This window comes from Dunckerocampus dactyliophorus, chromosome 4 (assembly GCF_027744805.1).
Source record: "Dunckerocampus dactyliophorus isolate RoL2022-P2 chromosome 4, RoL_Ddac_1.1, whole genome shotgun sequence".
Taxonomy (NCBI): Eukaryota; Metazoa; Chordata; class Actinopteri; order Syngnathiformes; family Syngnathidae; genus Dunckerocampus; species Dunckerocampus dactyliophorus.
The window spans coordinates 15,664,505-15,685,802 of NC_072822.1; the positions used below are offsets into that span (position 1 = coordinate 15,664,505).

General features: G+C 41.6%; 3 protein-coding genes and 1 long non-coding RNA gene across 5 annotated transcripts in view; 1 reads left to right on the forward strand and 3 right to left on the reverse strand.

The window, feature by feature from the left end:
* The window catches only part of LOC129179640 (apoptosis-inducing factor 3), a 27,552-nt gene extending 26,469 nt beyond the window's left edge, over positions 1-1,083 (reverse strand). Inside the window, exon 1 of one of the 2 annotated variants that reach the window (XM_054773120.1) lies at positions 717-1,083. The gene's annotated coding sequence lies outside the window, so the exon portion shown is untranslated. The remainder of the gene's footprint in view (positions 1-716) is intronic. The other variant, XM_054773119.1, reaches the window with a different exon arrangement.
* LOC129179644 (uncharacterized) overlaps positions 1-4,274 on the forward strand; it is a 13,079-nt gene extending 8,805 nt beyond the window's left edge. The window contains exon 3 of the long non-coding RNA XR_008570019.1: positions 4,167-4,274. This is a non-coding gene — a long non-coding RNA (uncharacterized LOC129179644). The remainder of the gene's footprint in view (positions 1-4,166) is intronic.
* A 247-nt stretch (positions 4,275-4,521) lies between these two features.
* cldn26 (claudin 26) lies at positions 4,522-6,784 on the reverse strand. Its single transcript, XM_054773123.1, has one exon. The coding sequence runs from the start codon at positions 5,556-5,558 to the stop codon at positions 4,905-4,907; it is 654 nt and encodes a 217-aa protein (XP_054629098.1). The 5' UTR covers positions 5,559-6,784; the 3' UTR covers positions 4,522-4,904.
* Positions 6,785-6,978: 194 nt separating this feature from the next.
* On the reverse strand, positions 6,979-19,206 carry lztr1 (leucine zipper like post translational regulator 1). Its single transcript, XM_054773118.1, has 19 exons — positions 18,627-19,206; positions 18,489-18,551; positions 18,116-18,172; positions 17,961-18,040; positions 17,749-17,857; positions 17,009-17,092; positions 16,871-16,928; positions 16,550-16,689; positions 16,270-16,471; positions 14,751-14,861; positions 13,905-13,997; positions 13,728-13,823; positions 11,898-12,087; positions 11,650-11,819; positions 11,257-11,540; positions 8,796-8,945; positions 8,191-8,296; positions 7,996-8,076; positions 6,979-7,613 (listed from the first exon to the last, which is right to left on the reverse strand). Exons 1-19 carry the CDS (start codon positions 18,803-18,805, stop codon positions 7,497-7,499), a joined length of 2,370 nt encoding a protein of 789 aa, XP_054629093.1. The 5' UTR covers positions 18,806-19,206; the 3' UTR covers positions 6,979-7,496.
* Positions 19,207-21,298: the final 2,092 nt, after the last annotated feature.

The following is a 21,298-nucleotide window of genomic DNA, read 5'->3' on the forward strand; positions in this document are numbered from 1 at the left end:
GCAGCTCAACAATCCGACCTCGTTGAAAGAGAGAAAGCTTTTTCGCCTTTGCCATCAAGAGATCATGACAGTGTGAATACCTGACAGAAAATTACATTGAATTCACATTTTTGCTAAGATTTTGGCTTATAAAGGTTGTGGTCCTAAACTTTTGATCAGCTGATGAACAGCCTTTTTCACTTTAATGCTTGTTTGCAATAAATTGCTCATGCAAAAAAAAAAAATAGGCTCACTCCCATTTCTTAGAACTACTTAGAAGCTCAAGATCCAACATTGCAAAATGTAAATTATCGCAGTTTTTCAACTGGTCTTCAAATTCAACGATCAACTGCAGTCGACTTGTATTGCTCAATACAAATTACACTTCACAACTATAGGGGGAGCCCTGGAGCATCTTTAGCTATGAGTGGTGAAACAGAGGTGAATATACCTCATGGTGGTTAGTACTGAACTTGCTATGTGGTACACACTACATAAATCTGCTGTCAGTGTTTGCCTAATTGCATCCTGATTCTCTCAAATTGGAAACAACGTTAACTTTGATTGATTAAAAAAAAAAAAGATTCCCATGAAAGCTGATAAATCTCAGTACTCCACACACACACACACACACACACACAAAAGCAACAGAAGTTTCTAATGTGTCATTATCCTCACCAGCCATTCTAACAATTTGCCATCCTATTAGAATCCAGTAAGAGGCCAAAAAAACTTACCAAAGACAGCAGCAGTGATCATGGGGTAGGTGCAGTGACAGGTCCAATGCACAACATGTTAACATATTAGCACAACTTCCCCCAAAACTATCCTTTTTCTTCTTCTCCACTGGAGTATTCCTTGTCCGTGTGTCCCTCCTGATGCAGCAGAGGCTCTGGAGTGTGTGTGTTTAGGTGCGTGTGTGTGCGTGTGTGTGTGAGCCCCCCTCCAGCAGCAGCAGCAGCAGCAGCAGACTGAGCCGACCGGTCGTGGGAGTTGCTCTCTTTCGCTGGCCGAGCCTGCAAATGCAGCACAAAGGACCTTTGCCAGTTTCTTAGCTGTATGCAGTATTGATGGAGTTGCTGAGGGGATGCTAACACAGCATGAATTCTCACCGTTCCCTCCTCTCTGCACCTCCCTCCCCTCCCAAACACACACACACGCACACACACACACACACACACACAAGCACAGTCGCTGCTTGCTTTTCAGTGCAGGTCTTTTCAGCCTCGCCTTCAGATGGTAAAGACTTGAGTTGCCAGTTAATCCTGATTAAAGATCCCCTTACTGCACTGCCTGCCCCAACTGCATGTTCTCCAGGTTTTCATAGTGTTTGCAAGCACCGGCTGCATATTGTTACACTCCACAGGAAGACTTGTACTGGATGTGTACTACTCTAACACCAGCAAACAGAGGAACTTCAAGTCTACATGCATGAAACAGTTTTGATTGTGTGCAACAAAAAGCAAACACATTTCCATTACTGTACACCTACTGGAAATGCAATTGGTGGGGTTGGTTCCCCCTCTTGGCAGCAATAAAAGCTTGCACTCTTCTGGAAGGCTTTCAACAAGGTGTTGGAGTGTGTTCGTGGGAATATTTGTCCATCAGGCTGCTGGTTCATCATCTCTCTTCTAGTTTCTGATTAAGTTCCTAAAGTAGTTTTGATAGGGTTTCAAGTGCAAGTTCTTCCACACCAAACATGCCTTTCTGGACCCTGCTTTGTACGCTAGGACACGGTCATCCTGAAACTGAAAGAAAGCTTCACTGGGAAACTGCTTGGGAAGCATACAATTGTCGAACATGTGTTTCTAAGATGAATAATGTACTGTACATTCAGTGGATACTAAGAGGGTCTAGTTCAGGGGCGTCAAACTGGTTTTCACCGCGGGCTACATTGCAGTTACGGTTATCCTCAGAGGGCCACTTTTTATAATTACACACGTGGACAAAATTGTTGGTACCCTGCGTTCAATGAAAGAAAAACTCAACAATGGTCACAGAAATAACTTGAATCTGAAAAAAGTAATAATAAATTAAAAAAATTCTATGAAATTTAACCAATGAACATCAGACATTGCTTTTCAACTATGCTTCAACAGAATTATTGAAAAAAATAAACTCATCAAACAGGCCTGGACAAAAATGATGGTACCCCTAGAAAAGACTGAAAATAATGCGACCAAAGGGACATGTTAATTCAAAGTGTGTCCACTAACAGGTGTCTACAACCTTGTAATCAGTCAGTGGGCCTATAGTTAGGACTACAGTCAGTCACTGTTCTGTTTGGTGTCATGGTGTGTACCACACTCAACATGGACCACAGGAAGCAAAGAAAAAACTTGTCTCAGGAGATTAGAAAGAAAATGATGGACAAGCATGTTGAAGGTAAAGACTATCTCCAAGCAGCTTGATGTTCCTGTGACAACAGTTGCACATATTATTCAGAAATGTAAGATCCATGGGACTGTAGCCAACCTCCCTGGACGTGGCCGCAGGAGGAAAATTGATGACAAATCAAAGAGTCGGATAATACGAATGGTAACAAAAGAGCCCAGAAAAACTTCTAAAGAGATTAAAAGTGAACTTCAAGCTCAAGGAGCATCAGTGTCAGATCGCACCATCCGTCGTTGTTTGAGCCGCAGTGGACTTAATGGGAGAAGACCAAGGAGGACACCACTGTTGAAAACAAGTCATAAAAAAAGCCAGACTGGACTTTGCCAGACTACATGATGACAAGCCACACAGCTTCTGGGACAGATGAGGAAAAATGTAACTTTTTGGCAAGGCACATCTGCTCTATGTTCACAGATGAAAAAAATGAAGCAGATCAAGAAAAGAACACTGTCCTTACTGTGAAACATGGAGGAGGCTCTGGTATGTTCTGGGGCTGCTTTGCTGCATCTGGCATAGGGTGTCTTGAATCTGTGCAGGGTACAATGAAATCTCAAGACTATCAAGGGATTCTAGAGAGAAATGTGCTGGCCAGTGTCAGAAACCTTGGTCTCAGTCGCAGGTCATGGTCTTGCAAAAGGACAATGACCCCAAAAAAACACAGCTAAAAACACCCAAGAATGGTTCAGAGGACAACACTGGATTATTCTAAAGTGGCCTTCAATGAGCCCCGACCTTAATCCTATTGAGCATCTTTGGAAAGAGCAGAAACATGCCGTCTGGAAAAGACACCCTTCAAACCTGAGACAACTGGAGCAGTTTGCTCATGAGGAGTGGACCACAATACCTACTGAGAGGTGCGAAAGTCTCATGGACAGTTACAGAAATTGTTTGATTGCAGTGATTGCCTCAAAAGGTTGTGCAACAAAATATGAAGTTATGGGGTACCACCATTTTTGTCCAGACGTTCATTGGTTAAATTTCAGAGAATTTTTATTTATTATTACTGTGCTTTTTTCAGATTCAAGTTATTTCTCTGACCATTGTTGAGTTTTTCTTTCATTGAACGCACGGTACCAACAATTTTGTCCACGTGTGTGTGCATCTTTGGTTACTGCTTCATCATGATCGTTCAATTAATATGCAGACTTAAACCGTAGCCATCGGAATGATAACCAGCGGAATGATGCCAACATCCGACTTGTATAAAAATATGTAGGATGATAACGTTTCTGTTTATCAGTGCTCATGTGAAACTTTATCAAAATGTGACCATGCAAAATATTTTTGACCCGGAATTGCTACAAAAGTAATTAACCAATTAATATTGTTCAATATTTCAAGTAAATTAAGATAAAAAGGTTTATGTTTGTTGTTTTTTTTTTCCAAGTGTCCAGGAATAGGGGGTACATGGCTTCCGGTCAAATATCTGAAGGGGTACGCGACTGCTATAACTTTGTTCAACTTTGTAAATGACCGTGACCTGTATGCACAACACGGCATCCGCGTGGTAAAATGTATGGTTTATTTAAGTAATTGTGTTGTTCATATTGTACTGAGCAGCTTTCTAATACCGCAGTACATTAGATTTCTGGTTCTATGGTTATTATTACTTCTCCATCACACAAAAAAACCCCATTGAGCTGAAGTCTCACAGCTTTAAACTCCACGTTTTGTTTTTTTGTTTTTCTTTTGAGCCATTTTTAATGGGTTGAACTGCAAATTGTACCACTTTTGAGGTTCCACTGCAGTGTTTTTAATTTTCTTTTCTGTCTCCTCTCATAATAACCTTTAAGACAAGGTCACTGACACAAGAGGATCATGAGGGTGCGCCACTGCCGTCATGACAGCAGGATAGCAGAAGAACGCTCAGGCATCTCTTTCATAAAGTTAGAGACATGAAGGTGAGCAAATATGTCAACTATGAGTAAGAGTGTCAGCTGCCACAGTTAGATTGATCCTGCACGTGTGTTTCCGCATCAAAGCAACCATCAGACATATTTGTGTCGTGTCTGCGCATCTTAGCAAGTTGCTGCATGACATATTGTGAATTCTAATCATCACCATTGTGCATTAACGACCCCGAGTGCATGGCCCGGCCATGGCCCGCCCCCTGAGGAAATTCAATACAGAATCACTGCAGCAGGGGAATGCAACACACATTGTCCTTTTAATACCACAGACACGCCACACTACACTCAGCGATTGTATTACAACCGCATATGCTATCAACACATTTTAAGTATTTGTAAAGCACTATGATGGAAAATGGTGTCATCCCTTGAATAATTAAGTCAGTTTTGCATCAACTGGCGTGGAAATAACACATTTTAAGATGATTACATACATTTAAATGACTTGAAAATGAATAAAAACAACAATTCCATCACTATCTCATATAATTGTTCATCACTACAAATAGATTTCATTCATAATTCATAATTCTAAAACGTCACTCAAGTCACATTTTTGGCTTAAAAAATGGGAATTGGAAGAAATAAAGGAGGGGAAAAGAAACTAAACAGAGAAAACAATTATAAAACCTCAGTCTTGCGGTAGTGTTGTGTCCTGTGTGGCATATGAGGGCTGTTGGTCACAGTGTGTGTGCGCATATCATAGTCAGCCATGCACACAGCAACAAAGAAGAGAGTCCCTCCAGTGATTAGTGCCAACCCTCCAAACCATCCTGAAAACATGGCCTCTCCATACTCCCAGCGCGGCATCACATCAGGAAACCCAGCATCCCAGAACTCCACCACAGTAGTGTAGGCCACAACGGACACAGGAGCCAGCGTGGTGAGCCCGGAAACCCAGGACAGCACCCCGCCCAAGATCAGGAGCCGTCTCCTCTTTCCAGGCTGGTCCAAACACACGTGGACCCCGTCCACTCCTGGTAGAGCGACCAGCAGTGCCAAACCGCCGATGCATACTGACACTAACATGAGCACCCTGGCGATCTGCAGGTCCACAGGTAGCCCCAGCAAGGAGTCATAGGCCTTACACTGAACCCCAACCTCCTCGGTGTAGAGGCACATGTGCCACAGTCCAGAGTACCAGTTTTCAACCTCATTCAGGTCTGAATTCATTGTCTTCCACAGTGGGAGGAAGGTTGTGATCAAGGAGGTTACAAGCCCCCCGAAGGTGACAAAGACCGCCGTCCTTTGCATGGTTTTAGTTGTGAGAACCATCTCTTCCTCCAAGCCCCGCTCCACTGTGGCTATATCAACATCAGCCACAAAGTCCAACCCACCTACTAATGTTGCACCACCTTTGAGGTTCCTTCATTAAAAAAAAAAAAAAAAAAGCTACCAATGAGAGGGAGATAATCTGAGTATGTTGCATGACAACACAATTACTCTTCTGTTTCAGCGTCCAATACGAATACAATGAACTCTGTTTTTAAGTGAAACCCAATCGCTCTGATGGCATCCTGGGCCCATCTAGCCTTGAATAGCAATGAACAATTACATTAGAATGGTTTCTTTCTGTGAACCCATGTGGAACTCAGGCCAGCTCTTCTAGTATTTATTTCTAATTCAAATGTGTGATTTGATGAGTGAAACTAGTGACGAGTTGCTTACTTTTTGTGAAGACGTTTTGCTCAAAGTAATTATAGTAATAGTAATTTGATGTGACAGTTGTGCAACAGTGATACTTGAAACAGCATAATTCAACTGATACAAAAATATAAGACAAGGGACCATATAACCGTAACTTAAACTTTAGTCAGACCTGACGAAAAGCAGAACCTTGTGATTTCTCCCAGTCAATCAACTAAATAAAATATTTAAATAAAATAACATGACATAGTGAAAGCAGTGTTAATAAGCACTTCTATACATTAATTTTTTTAAAGTTACATACATAAGAATGTCTTTCTTAGACACTACGATTGATTAATTTACAAGTACAGTATTGTATATTTTAATCAGTGTCCGATTACACTTTTTTTGTACCTAATGGGGAAAAAAAACAAATACAATTGAATAAAAAAATAAAATCAATTTATCCTTTCAAGCCAATGAACATTGACAGAGTTTATCAACTCTCTTGTGGAAAATTGACACTGCAAACGGACCTTGATGACATCGAGCTTTGCCAGGTAATATGATCAGAGGTTTGGGATTATTTGACAAGTGACCATTTGGGCTGCACAATATTTAATATTGCAAAGATTCACCTAAAATCTTACTTTTGATATACAGTATATAGAATATTAATGAGTTAGTTTGAGAAGTATTTGGACAATCAGTCAGTTTGCCTTGATTTACAGTATTTGCCTTTATATTTTATATACATTATTGCACTTGTCCCCAGTAGGGTCAAGGGTGAGCTGGAGCCTCTCCCACCTGACTTTAGGCAAGAGGAGGGGTACACCTTGAACTGGTCACTTTGTCCAAATCCGTACATTAGAAGCAGGTTTTATTCCAATTGTGGTGGTGTATAAAGCAAAAACATAAAATCTGTACTGCTGGACTTACATTACATATTATCACTACTCAGCAGTAATGTGTACACAACAACATCAAAATCGAATTTGCATGTGTTCTGAATGGATTAGTAGTACTACAAACACACCAGTTTGATTTTACATGAGTCGATTTATTAGGGATTTAAATACACTGGAACCCGTATGACTAAATATTTTTTAACAGATGTCATTAAATATACATTGCGGTATTGTCAAATAAACACTGACAAAGCCTGTTAATGGTGGTCAACATCGCACATTTGGATAGCAGGAATATTAAGAGCGGGAATAAATATAAGACAAGCATCATATACTTCTACGTTTCCTGTAATGATGTTGGTCCAGCAGCGAGTAATGCTAGTTATGTAGTTTGATAGTGAAAGCAGGAAAGCGACATGTAAGAAAAACTGCATTGGGGGGGGGGGACCAGCAGCAAAAGGGAGCAAAACAAACAGGTTTTAATGTGTGTCTGTGCACACAAATTAAACAACACTGATATGAAGAATGACGATCAGGACACCTTGTTATGATATGAATGAGGCATTAGTGAGACTGAAACATGCAAGGTGTAAAGGGAGGAATGATGTGGAGATATTGTAAACAGTTTATGGGAGAAGAGGGAGAAATGAAAAAAAGTGCAGCTCTTGCCATCATCCTAAATGTCGGAGCCCATCTCGGCACACTGCTTGTCTGATATGTGTGTAGCTAGAGACTCTATGATGTCCAACAGCAGCAACTGGCTGAGGGATCGCAGGTTTGGGAGCTTGGATACCTTTGGAAGGGGAGGAGAGCAAAAATTAAAAAGGAGGGGGGGGGGAAGAATACAAGTCAAACAGAGTCAAATAAAGCTGCACTGGATTTGCTCATGCTGAAAAATATGAAGCAAGCATAACAAAAACATCAGTGACAAAAGGCTCTTGGGAAAACAAACACTAATAATAAGAGAGGCATTCTGAGCCTCGTGGTTATGCGAGAAGGTGCTTGTTCAGCCGGCCGCCCTGTAAACACTCTCCTCTCTACAGAGGAGATGGAGAGCGCTCCACTAGCAGGCCAATAGTGTCAAGTCTCCTGCAAAGATGACGTGACTACAAGGTTAGCTCAGCTGCAGCGAGTGGGCAGCAAACCCCCAGGGCGCCGAACATGAGCCCACCCACCTTGATAAACTGGTGGACAATAATGTGGAGGCAGTGCTTCTTCATGTCCAGGGCCTGCGTCTTATCCGCTGCCTCCAGGATCTGTAACAAGGAAAACATCAGGACATAAACATGGGGGTAAACGAGTCTGGAAACAGTGTTGACCAATCTGGTCGCTGCATGCACTGTAGACTCCTCCCCCCGATACATAAATACCTGTAAGACATTCTCCACAGTGACATTCATCTCCAGGTTCTGCTTGCAGTAAGCCTGTAGCCTGTTATTTGAAAAGCCATAATAATATGGTGCAGCAAACAGATAACTGTTTGTATAAGGGTCAAGGACAAGACAAATACGATTTTGAGCACAACGTTTAACTTTTGATCCTTTCATTTCTATGTCATAGTTATCTTGAAAATGTTGATTGTTAGCATCTACACATATCCCCAAGAAAGTGAGCACAATCTTTTACACTACACTACATTCAACATAACATCGGAGTACATTGGCAGACTACTGTGATTTAGAATTATTTATCAGATTGAATACAAGAACTATACTGTTGATATGGCGCTTCTATTGGATCCCATTATATTGTGCAAGTGTACATAACGAGGTGGGTTCTACAGTTCCACCAAAGACCACTGGATGGCACTGCAGTCTATCATCTAGATTTGAACCGTATAACTACTTCCTCAGCATCCTCTCCAGTTTTATACTATTAAATAAATGTGTAACTACCGTGAAGGCCTTCTTCTAAACATGACTATATTGACGTGAAAGTGAAAGGTTCAAAAGTGAATGAAGTTTGACAAGGATACAGAGAATCCTCTGGAGGCATGTTGACGTCTCCGTAGTAGATGTAGCGCAGCATGGATTCGAATGCCTGCTTACTTGGAACCATCTCACCGATGGAGATATTAACCTGGCCATCCTCTGGCATGAAGGAGCGGAACATTGCTTCAAAGTAACTGAGGGGTCAAAGAGTAAAGTTAACAGTTGCAATAGCAAAAAGTGACAATATTAAGATGACTTAATGGCTATATTTCCATCCATCCATCCATCCATTTTCTATGCCGCTTATCCTCATTTGGTTCACGGGTGTATGCTGACTTCGGGCGACAGCTGGGGTACACCTTGGTCTGGTGATGGCTACATTTATTATACCAGTTTTGATCTCTGAAGAGAAATTTCCAGACCAAGCATGCAAGGATGCAGGCAATGAGAGATGTCAGAATGAGCTGAAATTAGGTGTTCGGTGTCTTGCTCAAGGGCACTTCAACAGTCATCAAATGAATTTGCTGCATTATTTACACAGTGCCAGATGCCTTCCACTCTATATGCTCCCAGACCCTGGACTCTCTTGCACCTCTCAAGGTTAAGGCTGCCAGATGTGGAAAAACCTATGGCTTAATGACACTACTCGAGCTCTGAGCCGGCAGGCTGAGTGAAAATGGAAGGACAGGCCATCCCAAAGGTCCCCACCATGGTCTCTCCTGTCCCTACTGTGCAGTGCATTCTGGAGAGGTTAGAGCCGATCACTCTGATGGACCTGGGGGGGGGGGAAAAAAAAAAAAAAAAAAACTGTCCAAGGAGCTTAAGCCCACCAGCTGCCCCCTTAAGCCAGGTATGGTACCTACTGCCCTCAAACATGCTGTGGTCAGACCACTCCTCAAAAAACCAAACCTCGACCCTTCTGTTCTGTCCAACTTCTGCCCAATTTCTCACTTGCCCTTTCTGTCCACACTTATGGAGAAACTAGTTCCCAGCTTCAGTCTCCTCCTTTTACATGCCATTGTAGACAAGTTTCAGTCAGGTGTCAGGGCCCACCATAGCACTGAATCTGCACTACTGAGGGTGCAAAATGACATCCTTACAGCCCCCAACACCAAAAACTCAGCAGTGCTGGTGTTATTAGACCTTATAGCCGCCTTTGACACTATGGATCATGCTGTCCTTATCTCCCGCCTTAAGCACTGTGCTGGATTTCACGGTGAAGTGCTTGAATGGTTCTTTTCAGATGTCACAAACAGGACTTTTTCAGTCATGCTCGATGACTTCTCCTCCCCTGCATCCCCCTCTTTTCTCTGTACATGCTGCCACTAGGACAACTAATTTCCAACCACAACATCACTTTCCATCTCTATGCAGAAAACATTCACCTATACTTACCTGTGCACCCAAATGACAGAACATCATTGGACCTTTTTCACAGTTGCCTTCATGAAATAAAACAGTGGCACAAAACTTCCTCCACTTAAATGAGGGGAAGAATGAATATATTCTGTTCAGCCCTGACTCCCCATAGCACACCCATCTTTGGTCCCATGACATCACAGTTCACTCTAGCTGTTAGGAACTTGGGTGTTATTTTTGACTCCAGCCTGAAATTTGACAAATTTGAATGCTCCTGTGAAAGCAAATTTCTTCCCGCTTAGGCTCCTGTCAAAAGTCAAACCTTTTCTCTCCCATGCTGACCTTGAAAAAGCCATTCATGCCTTCATCAGTTCCAGGATTGACTACTGAAACGCTCTCTATATTGGACTACCGGTAAATCAATGCCTTCTCCACAGACTTCAACTGGTACACAAAATGCTGCTGCTCGCCTCCTGTAGAACGCCTCAAAACACGCCCATATTGCCCCTATTCTCTTCTCTCTACACTGGCTGCCAGATTCAGTGTGATTCGATTTAGTGTGTATGTTAAGGTGTTTCTGTTTGTGGTCAAGGCCATTAACGGTCTTGCTCCATCCTACCAAGCCGACCTGTTGACTGTTTACCAGCCAGTCAGGGCACTGCGCTCCTCCGAGCAGGTAACTCTAGTGTTCCCCAGGGCCAGATATAAGAAATGGGGAGATCACTCATTTGCTGTGTCTGCTCCTAGGCTCTGGAACGTTCTTCCACCTGGTCTATGCTCTATAACTGAACTGAATCAGTTTTTAAAATCACAGCTGAAGACGCACCAAACTGGCTTTTGACACATAGTTTGTGTTTACAACTATGTTGTCTGCGCTGTTGTATATATACGTATCTTATTTCTGTTTTTATGACTGTGTGATTGGTGGCATTGTGTAATGTGCTTTGTAAAATGTTTGGCTGTTGGTAAGGCACTATACAAATAAATATTGATTGATTGATTGATTGATCAGGAACCAGATAACTTCTCCATCAACTAGTTGGAATTTATATTGGTCTGCAGTGGGAGTCGAACCATAACCCACCTAAGACTGGGCTACGTCTCCCTCATAATAAGCAAAATAGCTCCCCCTGCTGGGGTCAGTACCTTGAACGAGCGGCCAGTATGGCTTTATGAGCGGGTCGAGGATGTCCATCTAACAGGAGAATTATGTCACAGAACTCCAAGCCACCTCCCTCGAGGTACGCCTTCATGTCCTGCACCAGGGAGGTGCCAATGTCCACGGGTTGGTCCGAGTACAGCCTGGGAGGAGGCTGTTGCTTTCGTCGAACAATCTCCACAATTAGCGGCGTGGACAGATGTTCAAACTCCCTTGTCATGATCACCTGGTTGAAGTGTGACTCCTTCACTACAAAGTTAAGACAATGTTCCTGAAAGAAGAGAGAAGTTGTTGGAGCGGCGGCAACTTCCTCTGCTTTTAAACACATCATTTGCCCTCATCTGAAATCAGCATCACTACCAGAGGTCAATAAAAAGTACCTTCAACTGGTCAAGTTGGAGCTTATTGGCATTTTCACAAACACTGAGAACGTTTTGCAGGTCAACAGAAGCCTCAATGTACTGCACACACAGCTGCTCCAAGCGGGAGAGCTTAAAACTAAGCGCCAGTTTGTAAACATCCATGATTAGCAGAACATCCTGAACATGGCCTGAGTACAGAGAGAAGATACAACAATGACATGACAACTTGTTGATTGTCAATATTATGTCTACAGTACTACAATTACCTCTGCGTGGGTACTGGATCTTGTCTGTGTAGAGGAACTGCATTAAGACTTCAAAAGGCTGGGCTTCTGCTTCCCTGATGGACACCTCCAGTAGTGGCTGCCTGCCTGATGGCCTGTGGCTTCCTGGGACATGGCTTCCTCCTCCTGTGGCCCCTTCATCACTCTCCTCACCGCTCTCCTGTTTAGTCCTCTGAGACACATTTCAAGTGAGCCACCCAGGAAAGGTGCAGATAGAACCCCAGATTTTTAATACAGTGCAGCCTCGATTAGCGTACCGTATGCCCCAGTTTGCATGTTTTACGGTTAACAGCGAAAATTTACACCAATAGTTTGCATACATAGCGTACAATATGGCATGTATCTTCTTGTCTTATTAATTCACTATATGAGTGTGTTATTAATTCACAATGTGAGTCCAGCTGTGTTCTTAATGCATTTTCATTAACAAAGCATCCTTGTTAGCTTGACACATATAGAAACAGCTCCGTCACCCGTCTATGATGTTATCAGCAGTTGACTGTAGTTCTTTCACAGTTACCCCACTAGTCTTAAAGTGTTAATGCAAAACAGGTTTTTATAATTTTACAATTATACTCTAGTTTTACATGCATAAAACACTTTAAATGCATATAAATGATGAATGAAAGCGATAAATGAACATTTAAGGTTACTTTTACCTTCAGTCAAGAATTGATTCTATCCAAAGACACGACGTGGCAGCGAGATCAACACAGTGTTTTGCTATGAGTTATTTCTTTAATTCAGTAGCGTTTCTCACCTTGTATAACAAATGTTGGCACTTGCAAATTTCTTTGGTTCAATTTTGGGTTAATTTCCAGCAGTGATCAAAAGAAAAGCAGAGACTTGAGGTGAGAAACACTACTGAATTAAAAAAAATAGTTCATGGCAAAACACTACGGTGGGGTCTGTGTTGATCTCGCTGCCACATTGTGTCTTTGGGAACAATCACATCCTCACTGAAGGTAAAAGTAACCTTAAATGTTCATTTATCCCTTTCAATCATCATTTATATGTATTTATATGCATTTCAAATTGTTTTTTTGAATGTAAAACTATAACTGTAAAATTATAAAAATGCGTTTTGTATTAACATTTTTGGCTGTCTGGAATGGATTAATTGGATTTACATTATTTCTTATGTAAACGTTTGATTTGGTTGGAGTGTGACCTTCTGGAACGGATAAATGATGCTAACTAAGGTTCCACTGTATTTACATTAGAGTGTGCATCCACAGACAACATCATTATGTATATGTGTACAATCTAAAGAGCAATCTAATTCCACCTTACAATGAATATAGTGCTCAGTTTTGATTGATACTCTAAAAGAGGTATATCACACACTGTATAAAGGATATAACAATATACTTATTACAACAATATTATTTATCCTAACAATATGTTACTTTAATAGTTTGCAGTGGTGTACAACTGCACTACAACATACTGATGACATACTGACTTAAAATATTTTGGTCACCTTAAATTACATGTGAGGGTCAAAATAATACAATTGTGGTGCGGTGCTTTTTTTTTTTTGGGATGGTACAGGTGTATCAAACATAGTCCGACAGAGTCTAGCTTTTTTTAAACAGCATATATTTTAGTAAACTTTAAATGTTGCACTGAGCAGTTAGTCAATTTTGACCATGGTTATTGTATTGTGAAAGTGTGCTCTGGTACAAAGGAGAGATTGAAGCCCAGGCAACTCAATAGCTAAGCCAAGCCCTTTCATGAAGGGTTATCTCTAAAGGTCAGCCCACGAAAGCAATGGTGTCATGTGACTGATGTGTTCTCCTTGCTTCTGACCTGTCTCTGTCTTTCCCGAGCCTGCAGGATTTTCTTGCGCAGCCACTGGCATCTTGCAGTCACAATGGCAATATGTCCCAAAACTCTCTCCTCTCGCTGTTAAAAAAAAGAAAAAAGAAGAATGTTCACTAAAAAAATATGTAAACCAGTGCATTAATAATGCAGCATTAAACCCACCTCTCCCAGGATAAACTCCACATCACAGAACTGACGGTTCTCCCATAGTTTGCCATAATCTTCATGGAGAGTACACTTTGGATAGCATGAAAACTGCAAGAAAATAGAAAATAGAAAGAAAATGATTAACTGTGACAATAGGCTAATCCAGGGGTTGGCAACCTGCGGCTCCGGCACCACATGTAATTCTTCAGCCTCTTTGTTGTGGCTCCCTTCACAATGCTTGGATATTTTTTTAACACCCAAGTGGGGAAAATGCGCATTTTTGGAAAGAGTTAAAAATATCCAGCTTTCTGGAAGACTGTGAATGCATCATGGCTGAGTTCTGACTGGTGATCGGATAAGAGCAAAGAAGGTTTTCAAAAGAAGCACTCAACACTTAATGCAAAGTACGTTAGTAATGTTATTTCAAAGTAGACCTACAGCACATGTATAAAAGTGGTCATTCCTGCAGTCCAGTTCTGCACACGACGGGCTCGAACCCGCGACCACATAAGTCGACTGATTGATAGCTAAGTTGAAAAGCGTTAGCCAGTGAGTAAAAGAAACACACATTTGCACATTTCTTGAGGCACCAAGTAGTGAGGTTTAAGCAACATACTATCACAACCCTACTATTTGGCATCCATTACACATGCACACCACACTTCTATGTGTTGTATTCTGTTGTTGCAACTGGTAAAATTAAGAAAGATTCAAACTTTCAAAACTAATGTTTTGAGCTATGTTTTGCGACTCCAGACTTTTTCTTTAATGGGCGAGGGGGCAAAAAGGCTACTTTGGATAGTAAAAGTTGCAGACCCCTGGTCTAATCAATATATGAATTATAACGTCAACAGTGCCAACCTGGAATCTGTACATCTCTCCGCTACGAACATTGTTGTCCACAGTCCCCCCAAAGATGTACATGGCATCTTGAATCACAGCAGCTGCATGGAAAAGCCTCCCACTGGGCATCTGAGGAGACAGGGAAACTCAAAATGTATCAATGAATGCACTTTGCATGTGATTGGTGGAGGAAGCGTTGTGTGGGTGTATGCAGAGACGGTATGCACATTGGAGATGTTGGAACTAAGCACTGTTGTTGACATGTCGGCCGCAATAAAGTTAGAAAAAGAGCATCAGACTGTGAGACTCTGACAGGATCCTATAATAACTGCTAAACCGAGGCAAATGTTTTGGCGTAAATTTTCAACGATAGACGAAAAACAGGACATACGCTTACTGAGCTTCCACTGTATTTTGATTGTTCTTCTGAAAAAAAGAAGTGTGATGACAATGACGTCGTAGGTCACACAAGATAATGTTTTTCAGTTTGACACTTAAGAATATTGAAAGGCCTGATGCACAAAATGGATTCCTCTTCAGCATCAGTCATACGTAAAGAAATACAGTCGTCCCTCTGTACATCGCGGTTCGAACATCGCCCCCTCCGTCTATCCCAGTTTTTCAAAATGTATTAATAAATTAACGCTGTTTTGTGGTTGACTATGACCTATTATTAGTCATAAAATATTTAAAGACAAGTTATATGAAGTATTCTGGTCACTGGGTGTCAGTATTGTTACATTGATGAGACATCACGTTAGATTACATTACCTTACATTACATTACCACTGCATGGAGTCGGCCATGGCATGTCAGACATGACATAGTGAAAAAGTTATCCTCCCAGTCTGTGTGGAAGTGGATTCTTACTTTGTCCTTTTTCCTCACCCTGTTTGAAACCCTTTCTTTCAATAAATAAACTGGAGGCTAATTAGTTAGCGCGGTAGCTTGCTGTATGCTATGAGCAGTGGCCGTCTTGTGACCCTGCAGTGATCCCGTAGCCTGCGCTTAGTGTAAACAAAGAAAAATAGGAGTGTAAAAGGTGCCTATGGGGTGTTATTTCATGTCTACAGTAAAATAATGGTAAAAATTGTATTTAGAAAGTCATTAACAGGCTTTGTATGCTCTATGAAAATATTCAATTTATTATTATTTATTATTGAATCCTACTTTGCGGAAATTCACTTATCGATGTCGGTTCTGGAACCAATTAGCCATGAGAAACAAGGGATGACTGTATTGGTTAATTTCTTTTTACACTTGTAGGCCATTTAAAATGTTACTTAAAACTTTGTAGAGCTAAAAAAATGGCTTTTTTATTGTGACAGACCCTGCAATTGATTGTTTCTATTATTGATATTTTTCCCTAAACACAAATAAATTAGAAACAAACCATTATCTTGGTGTGGATGGTGCTCAAACTCATCGGTTCCACAGTAGTGTAAGTACACTCACACAGTTCTAACTATATATGCATATATCATTGTTTATGACATCAGAGATTCTGTTTGCCAGGCCAGTACTTAGCCTTTCATACCTCACTGTCGAGGCTGGGATGGATCACCTCCCAGGTCTGAGAGTCCACATCGTAGCAATGCAGCTCGTTGGGTAGGGTATTATCAGCAGCACCTCCAAATACATACAGATGCCGGTCGAAGGCAACCATTGTGTGGCCGTAACGCCGCTGGGGAGGTGGTGGAGAGCCTCGCAGTAAATGCTCAGTGGGGATGCGGGTCCACCTGCAAGGAATAAGGATCTAGTGTTAGCAGCTTTCAGATAAGTTACAAGTCACTTTAAGTAGAATTGGATTTTCTCACATGTGGCCGTTGAATTCAAATTGGAAGAGGTTGTTTGTGATTTTGGCCCCACTCTGGCCGGAAAAGACAAACATCTTATCCCTGCATACAGCAACTGGGAAGTTGCAGCAAGATGGAGGTATCTCACCACTCTGATCAATCTAAGTGTGACACAGAAACAGACGTCAGCACATGAAAGTATTTGTGTGGGCGCTGCTCTTGATTAAACTAATATGTATTTTCTACACTGTATTCTTTACTTGCGTATCTTGCTTGCTGCTGTAACAAGTGAATTTCCCCGCTGTGGGATAAATAAAGTACAAATACAAATAATATACTAGCCTCTTCCCAACACGCATGCTCTCTGTCCTGCAGACTGATGGTCCACATGTCATTCAGCCTAAGAGAGGGGAAAATATGCCTCATGATTTTGCACATGGCTGTTATCAAACACGTATAAATCTGTATAATCAAACATACCTAGCATTCCCGTCATAACCTGCAAATATCCACAGCTTATCACTGTACACTGTGGCCCCGTGTGCAGAGCGAGCCACTGGCAAGCTAAAACAGAAGGAATACAACAATAGACAGTCAAATAATTTAATAAATATATAATATATAGTAAAATACATAATATAAATAAAAAACAAGTAATACAGCGTGGCCACCTAGTACGAGGGACACAGTGCATTCTTGTGCTGCGCGTGGCGCGTTTTCTTCCGCCAGTGCATGCTGTAACTAGATCTCAAGCAGGTCTCCTGTTTACGGACCAAAATTAAGTTTTTAATTTATGGGAGCGCAATCATGACCATTAAATGTCGCAACGCGGGATGTCGCAAACCCAGGACCACCTGTACTAGTATATCAATATTGTTACCAACCATAGACCCATCTCAGGGTCTTATTATTAGCAAATACTCCTTAAAATGTTTGGGAAATTCGATTTCTTTTTGTTTTGTTCTTTCATAATAAAAAACTGCAGCTATGTAAACATAGTGTGGCCTAGAGTGGCAACAAATCATATCATCATATTATGATATTTGTATGCTTCAGCCTGAAGTTGTTCTTAAAAAATTGACTCATTTACAAGTGCAAAAAATATTGATATATGTGTTTACAGCACTTTCTGGAAAGCTGACATTTTTTGTCCTTCAGGTCAAATATGTGCGTGAATTTTAAAGGACGCCTTAAGGATTTTAACAAACCAAATACATTACCTCCCCTCCACTTTCCATTCAGTCCACTGCCCCGTTGCAAACTTGTACTCAAAAAGATCATTCTTGTTTTTAAGGTTGGAGTTTGAGTATATATCTCCAGTGTAGCCCCCTGGAATATATTTAGAAGGTACAGTACATCAGCTGTGCATACATTTAATATACAGTATAGCAATATTAGATATACAGTAATAAGAAGGCTCTATAAAAGGTACCAAAAACAAACATGCTGCTGCCGTAAACAACAGCTGAATGGTGGTAGCGAGGAGCAGGTGGCGTTCCTGTGGTGAAGGCCCTGTGGAATATAGTATTTTAAAGTATACAGTCACAGCATACAGTCATATTGTACAAGATATTTTTAAATTATTACCGACACCATGAGCAGTCCTTCACATCAAAGCGGAGCAAGTCATTCAACATGTTCTTCCTGTAGGGGGTACACCATTCTAACATCATTTATGTTGTAAAAAAATAACCATCCGTCCATTTTCCTCTGCTTGTCCGGGTCGCGGGGCAGCAGTCTCAGTAGGGAAGACCAGACTTCCCATCCCCGGCCATCTCCTCCAGCCCCACCGGGGGGATACCAAGGCGTTCCCAGGCCAGCTGTGAGACATAATCGTGTCCAGCGTGTCCTCGGTCTGCCCGGGGGCCTTCTCCCGGCTAGGCATGCCCGGAACGCCTCACCAATGAGGCGTCCGGGAAAAATAAAATAAAATAAATAACCATCTTACAACAGTACTTACCCATTGTCTCCCCCAAACACGTATATAGCATCTCTATATGCCACGACAGTGTGTTTGCTGCGCCTGTAAGAAGAAAACAAACGTGAACACACACATTTTACAACTTTTGATACAAATCTTGTGCTCTCATCTTGTTACCTTGCTCCAACAAACTCGTCACATGGAGGGAGTCTTCTCCAACGGTGAACGGTCTCAAAAGGACCAAAATTCAGCGTCAGATATTCCACGCTGTCGGAACAACTGTGGTCAAAGTCAACACTGGGTGCCACTTTGGTTGATTTACACGACATTTTCCCCCGCTCATCAAACCGCAGCATGTATCAGGGCCACTTATCTGCTTCTCATGGCATTATTGATGTCAAATCACCAGCCTAAGTTTATTTCAGCTGTCGGGCATGGTGCTATTGGCAAAGACAGGCGAGTGAGGGTCTCCACTTCAGAACATAGGAACACAACAAGTTTCCGGTTAGCTGGTGGCTATGGTAAAAACAACCGCTACCTGTAAAGCTAATGCTAATATGCCAAACATCGGCTGAATGTCTGAATCCCTGGACGAAAACCCCTCGATAATATCTGCTTTAGAAGGTTTGTTATATCAGTTAGTGTGTACCTTTGAGTAAAATAAGAGAAAAATAATTAACTACTTAAGATAAAAGTAGCTGTCACTACGCAACCCGTACCGGAAACGCAATTAGTTCTACGCATGTGCAGAACGCATTTTCATCCGGTCGGCCTATTTTTTTTTTTGCAGTCACGTGTGAGGCAAGCCGATTTGTACTGCTACGCATGTGAAAGGCATAGACATAGACGCCGCATCAAGCGCTGAGCCGTACGTCAACATCGCCGTCATATGTGATGTGTCGAAGCTGCTCTGTAAATGAATACAGTACAAGTAAATGTACTTACTTTCATAACGTGCCTTTCTAAAAAGAAATTTAAGTTAATGCCTCTCGTTTACTTGAGAAACTGTTTCCCAAGTATATTATATTAGTGCGTGTGTGAATGTATAAACGAGAGGATGTTAAATTTCTTTGTAGAAAGGTGATTTATAAAAGTAAGCATATTTACTTGTATTCGCAGACCCAGTGATAGCTCTTTATGGACCTGTGACCAATTAAAGTGAATGGGAAACATAACATATAATCATGCCTGTGGACCAATCGCAGCGGCTGTTTGTCGGCCTAATCACTTCAGTTATTACAGTTACGTGACAGCAAACGCGGCGACGTCACTCAAAATGAGCCAGTGAAATAGTTTGTTTACTTGCTGAGAAAATGAGAAACATGGCTTGTTTAAAAGTAAGAACAGTTCATTGAGAAAACCCAACATTTAAAAGTGAAAGGACGGACCAATATATGCTCATTCTTACAGAATCCAGTGCCAAACCGCTGTGTCACACATGCTCTGAAACTGTAAGTGTGGTCAAAAGCAGAAATGTGATGCGACAACCTGACAAAACACAGGTCATTCGAGGGAAAGTAGCCACCGAAGTCTGATGTAAGAGCGCGGAAATTAGAGCCCATATGAAAAATCTACGAGAGTCATAACACATTAATTTGCAGCACAGCGACGTGCAAATGAGTGTTCACCAAGGATTATATGGCTATTGCAGCAAAATAAAACATCACTGATGGGAGAGTTGTGATGGAGTGCTTCTAGAGATCTTACACAAAGGTACACAAAAAGAGGAATTGTGTGAAAAATTCAGGCAAATTGATGATGCTTCCACCATCCACCCTGTGACCCAGAAACGCCATCTCTCGCCGAAGTGGCACTTTTCTGGGTGCAGCTTGAGTCTAGCCACCACAATCCTCCCCAACGCCAGCCTCAGGGAATCCGGTGGGGCCTGGAAGGACGGGGGATGTGTATTGGCCGCTCCCTTCCTCATGCTGGACTGAGTGGGTCTGGCCGTAACCCATAACAAGCTAAAACTTAACTTTGAACCCCCGATGTCACTTACTGTTCTCCTCAAGGAACCCATTTACTACAACACACACGAGCACAGTAGTTTTATTTATGTCTTAAAGGAAAAGTGCTTTTTTTTATTTTGCCCATCATCCACAATCCTTATGTGAGACATAGACACACATGTTGTACATTCTAAAGATATAAAAACAGATAAAAAGAGGCAGCTAAGAATGCATTTAATGGGACACACATATTCCGCCAGTAAAGCCTTTGAAAAAACTCTCCATTTAAATAATGTGAACTGCCTATTACCAAGCCACAGCGACATTGTTATTATTATTATTATTATTAACATTGTTATGCCAAAGAACTACGTTACTGGCATAGTGACATCTTACCACACCACGCCAGCTAGCTGCTAGCCGGCTTGCAACTACCTTCACCACACACTTGCTCATAGCGCATCAGCGCTGCGCTCACAATGCCTCAGGCCACTACTGGTAACGCTACATATTGGAGCTGCCGCCACTATTGCTGTGTTATTGTTTTTGAATTTGGAAAAGTTAATGCTAGGTATAGCGGTCGTTTCTATGTTGCTATGTGAAATCAATGCTCCCAGGAATGATGCTCTGGTAATGCTTAAAATGACCAAAATACGGCAAAATACTGTAAGTAATACATGTTATCAATAACTACATGGTCACAAAACCATAAACCGTTGTTAGAGGTTTTTTGGAAGTGTTTTAATAGCAGGCTTTGTAGGTGGAATACTGTAGGTGTGTCCCATTACATGCAATAATGAGCTGCTGCTTTTTGTTTTTATATCTTTAGAATTCACAGAAAAGAGAAAGACGTTCGTTTATATCTCACACAAGGATTGTGGATGATGCAAAATTCCAGAA

Excerpts from the sequence above, each read along its gene's own strand:
- cldn26 (XM_054773123.1), bottom strand. The coding sequence starts at position 5,558 with ATGGTTCTCACAACTAAAACCATGCAAAGGACGGCGGTCTTTGTCACC.
- lztr1 (XM_054773118.1), bottom strand. The coding sequence starts at position 18,805 with ATGCTGCGGTTTGATGAGCGGGGGAAAATGTCGTGTAAATCAACCAAA. Across the intron at positions 18,552-18,626 it reads GACGAGTTTGTTGGAGCAAG|GCGCAGCAAACACACTGTCG; the intron begins GTAACAAGATGA and ends TTCTTCTTACAG. Across the intron at positions 11,541-11,649 it reads TCCAACTTGACCAGTTGAAG|GAACATTGTCTTAACTTTGT; the intron begins GTACTTTTTATT and ends CTCTTCTTTCAG.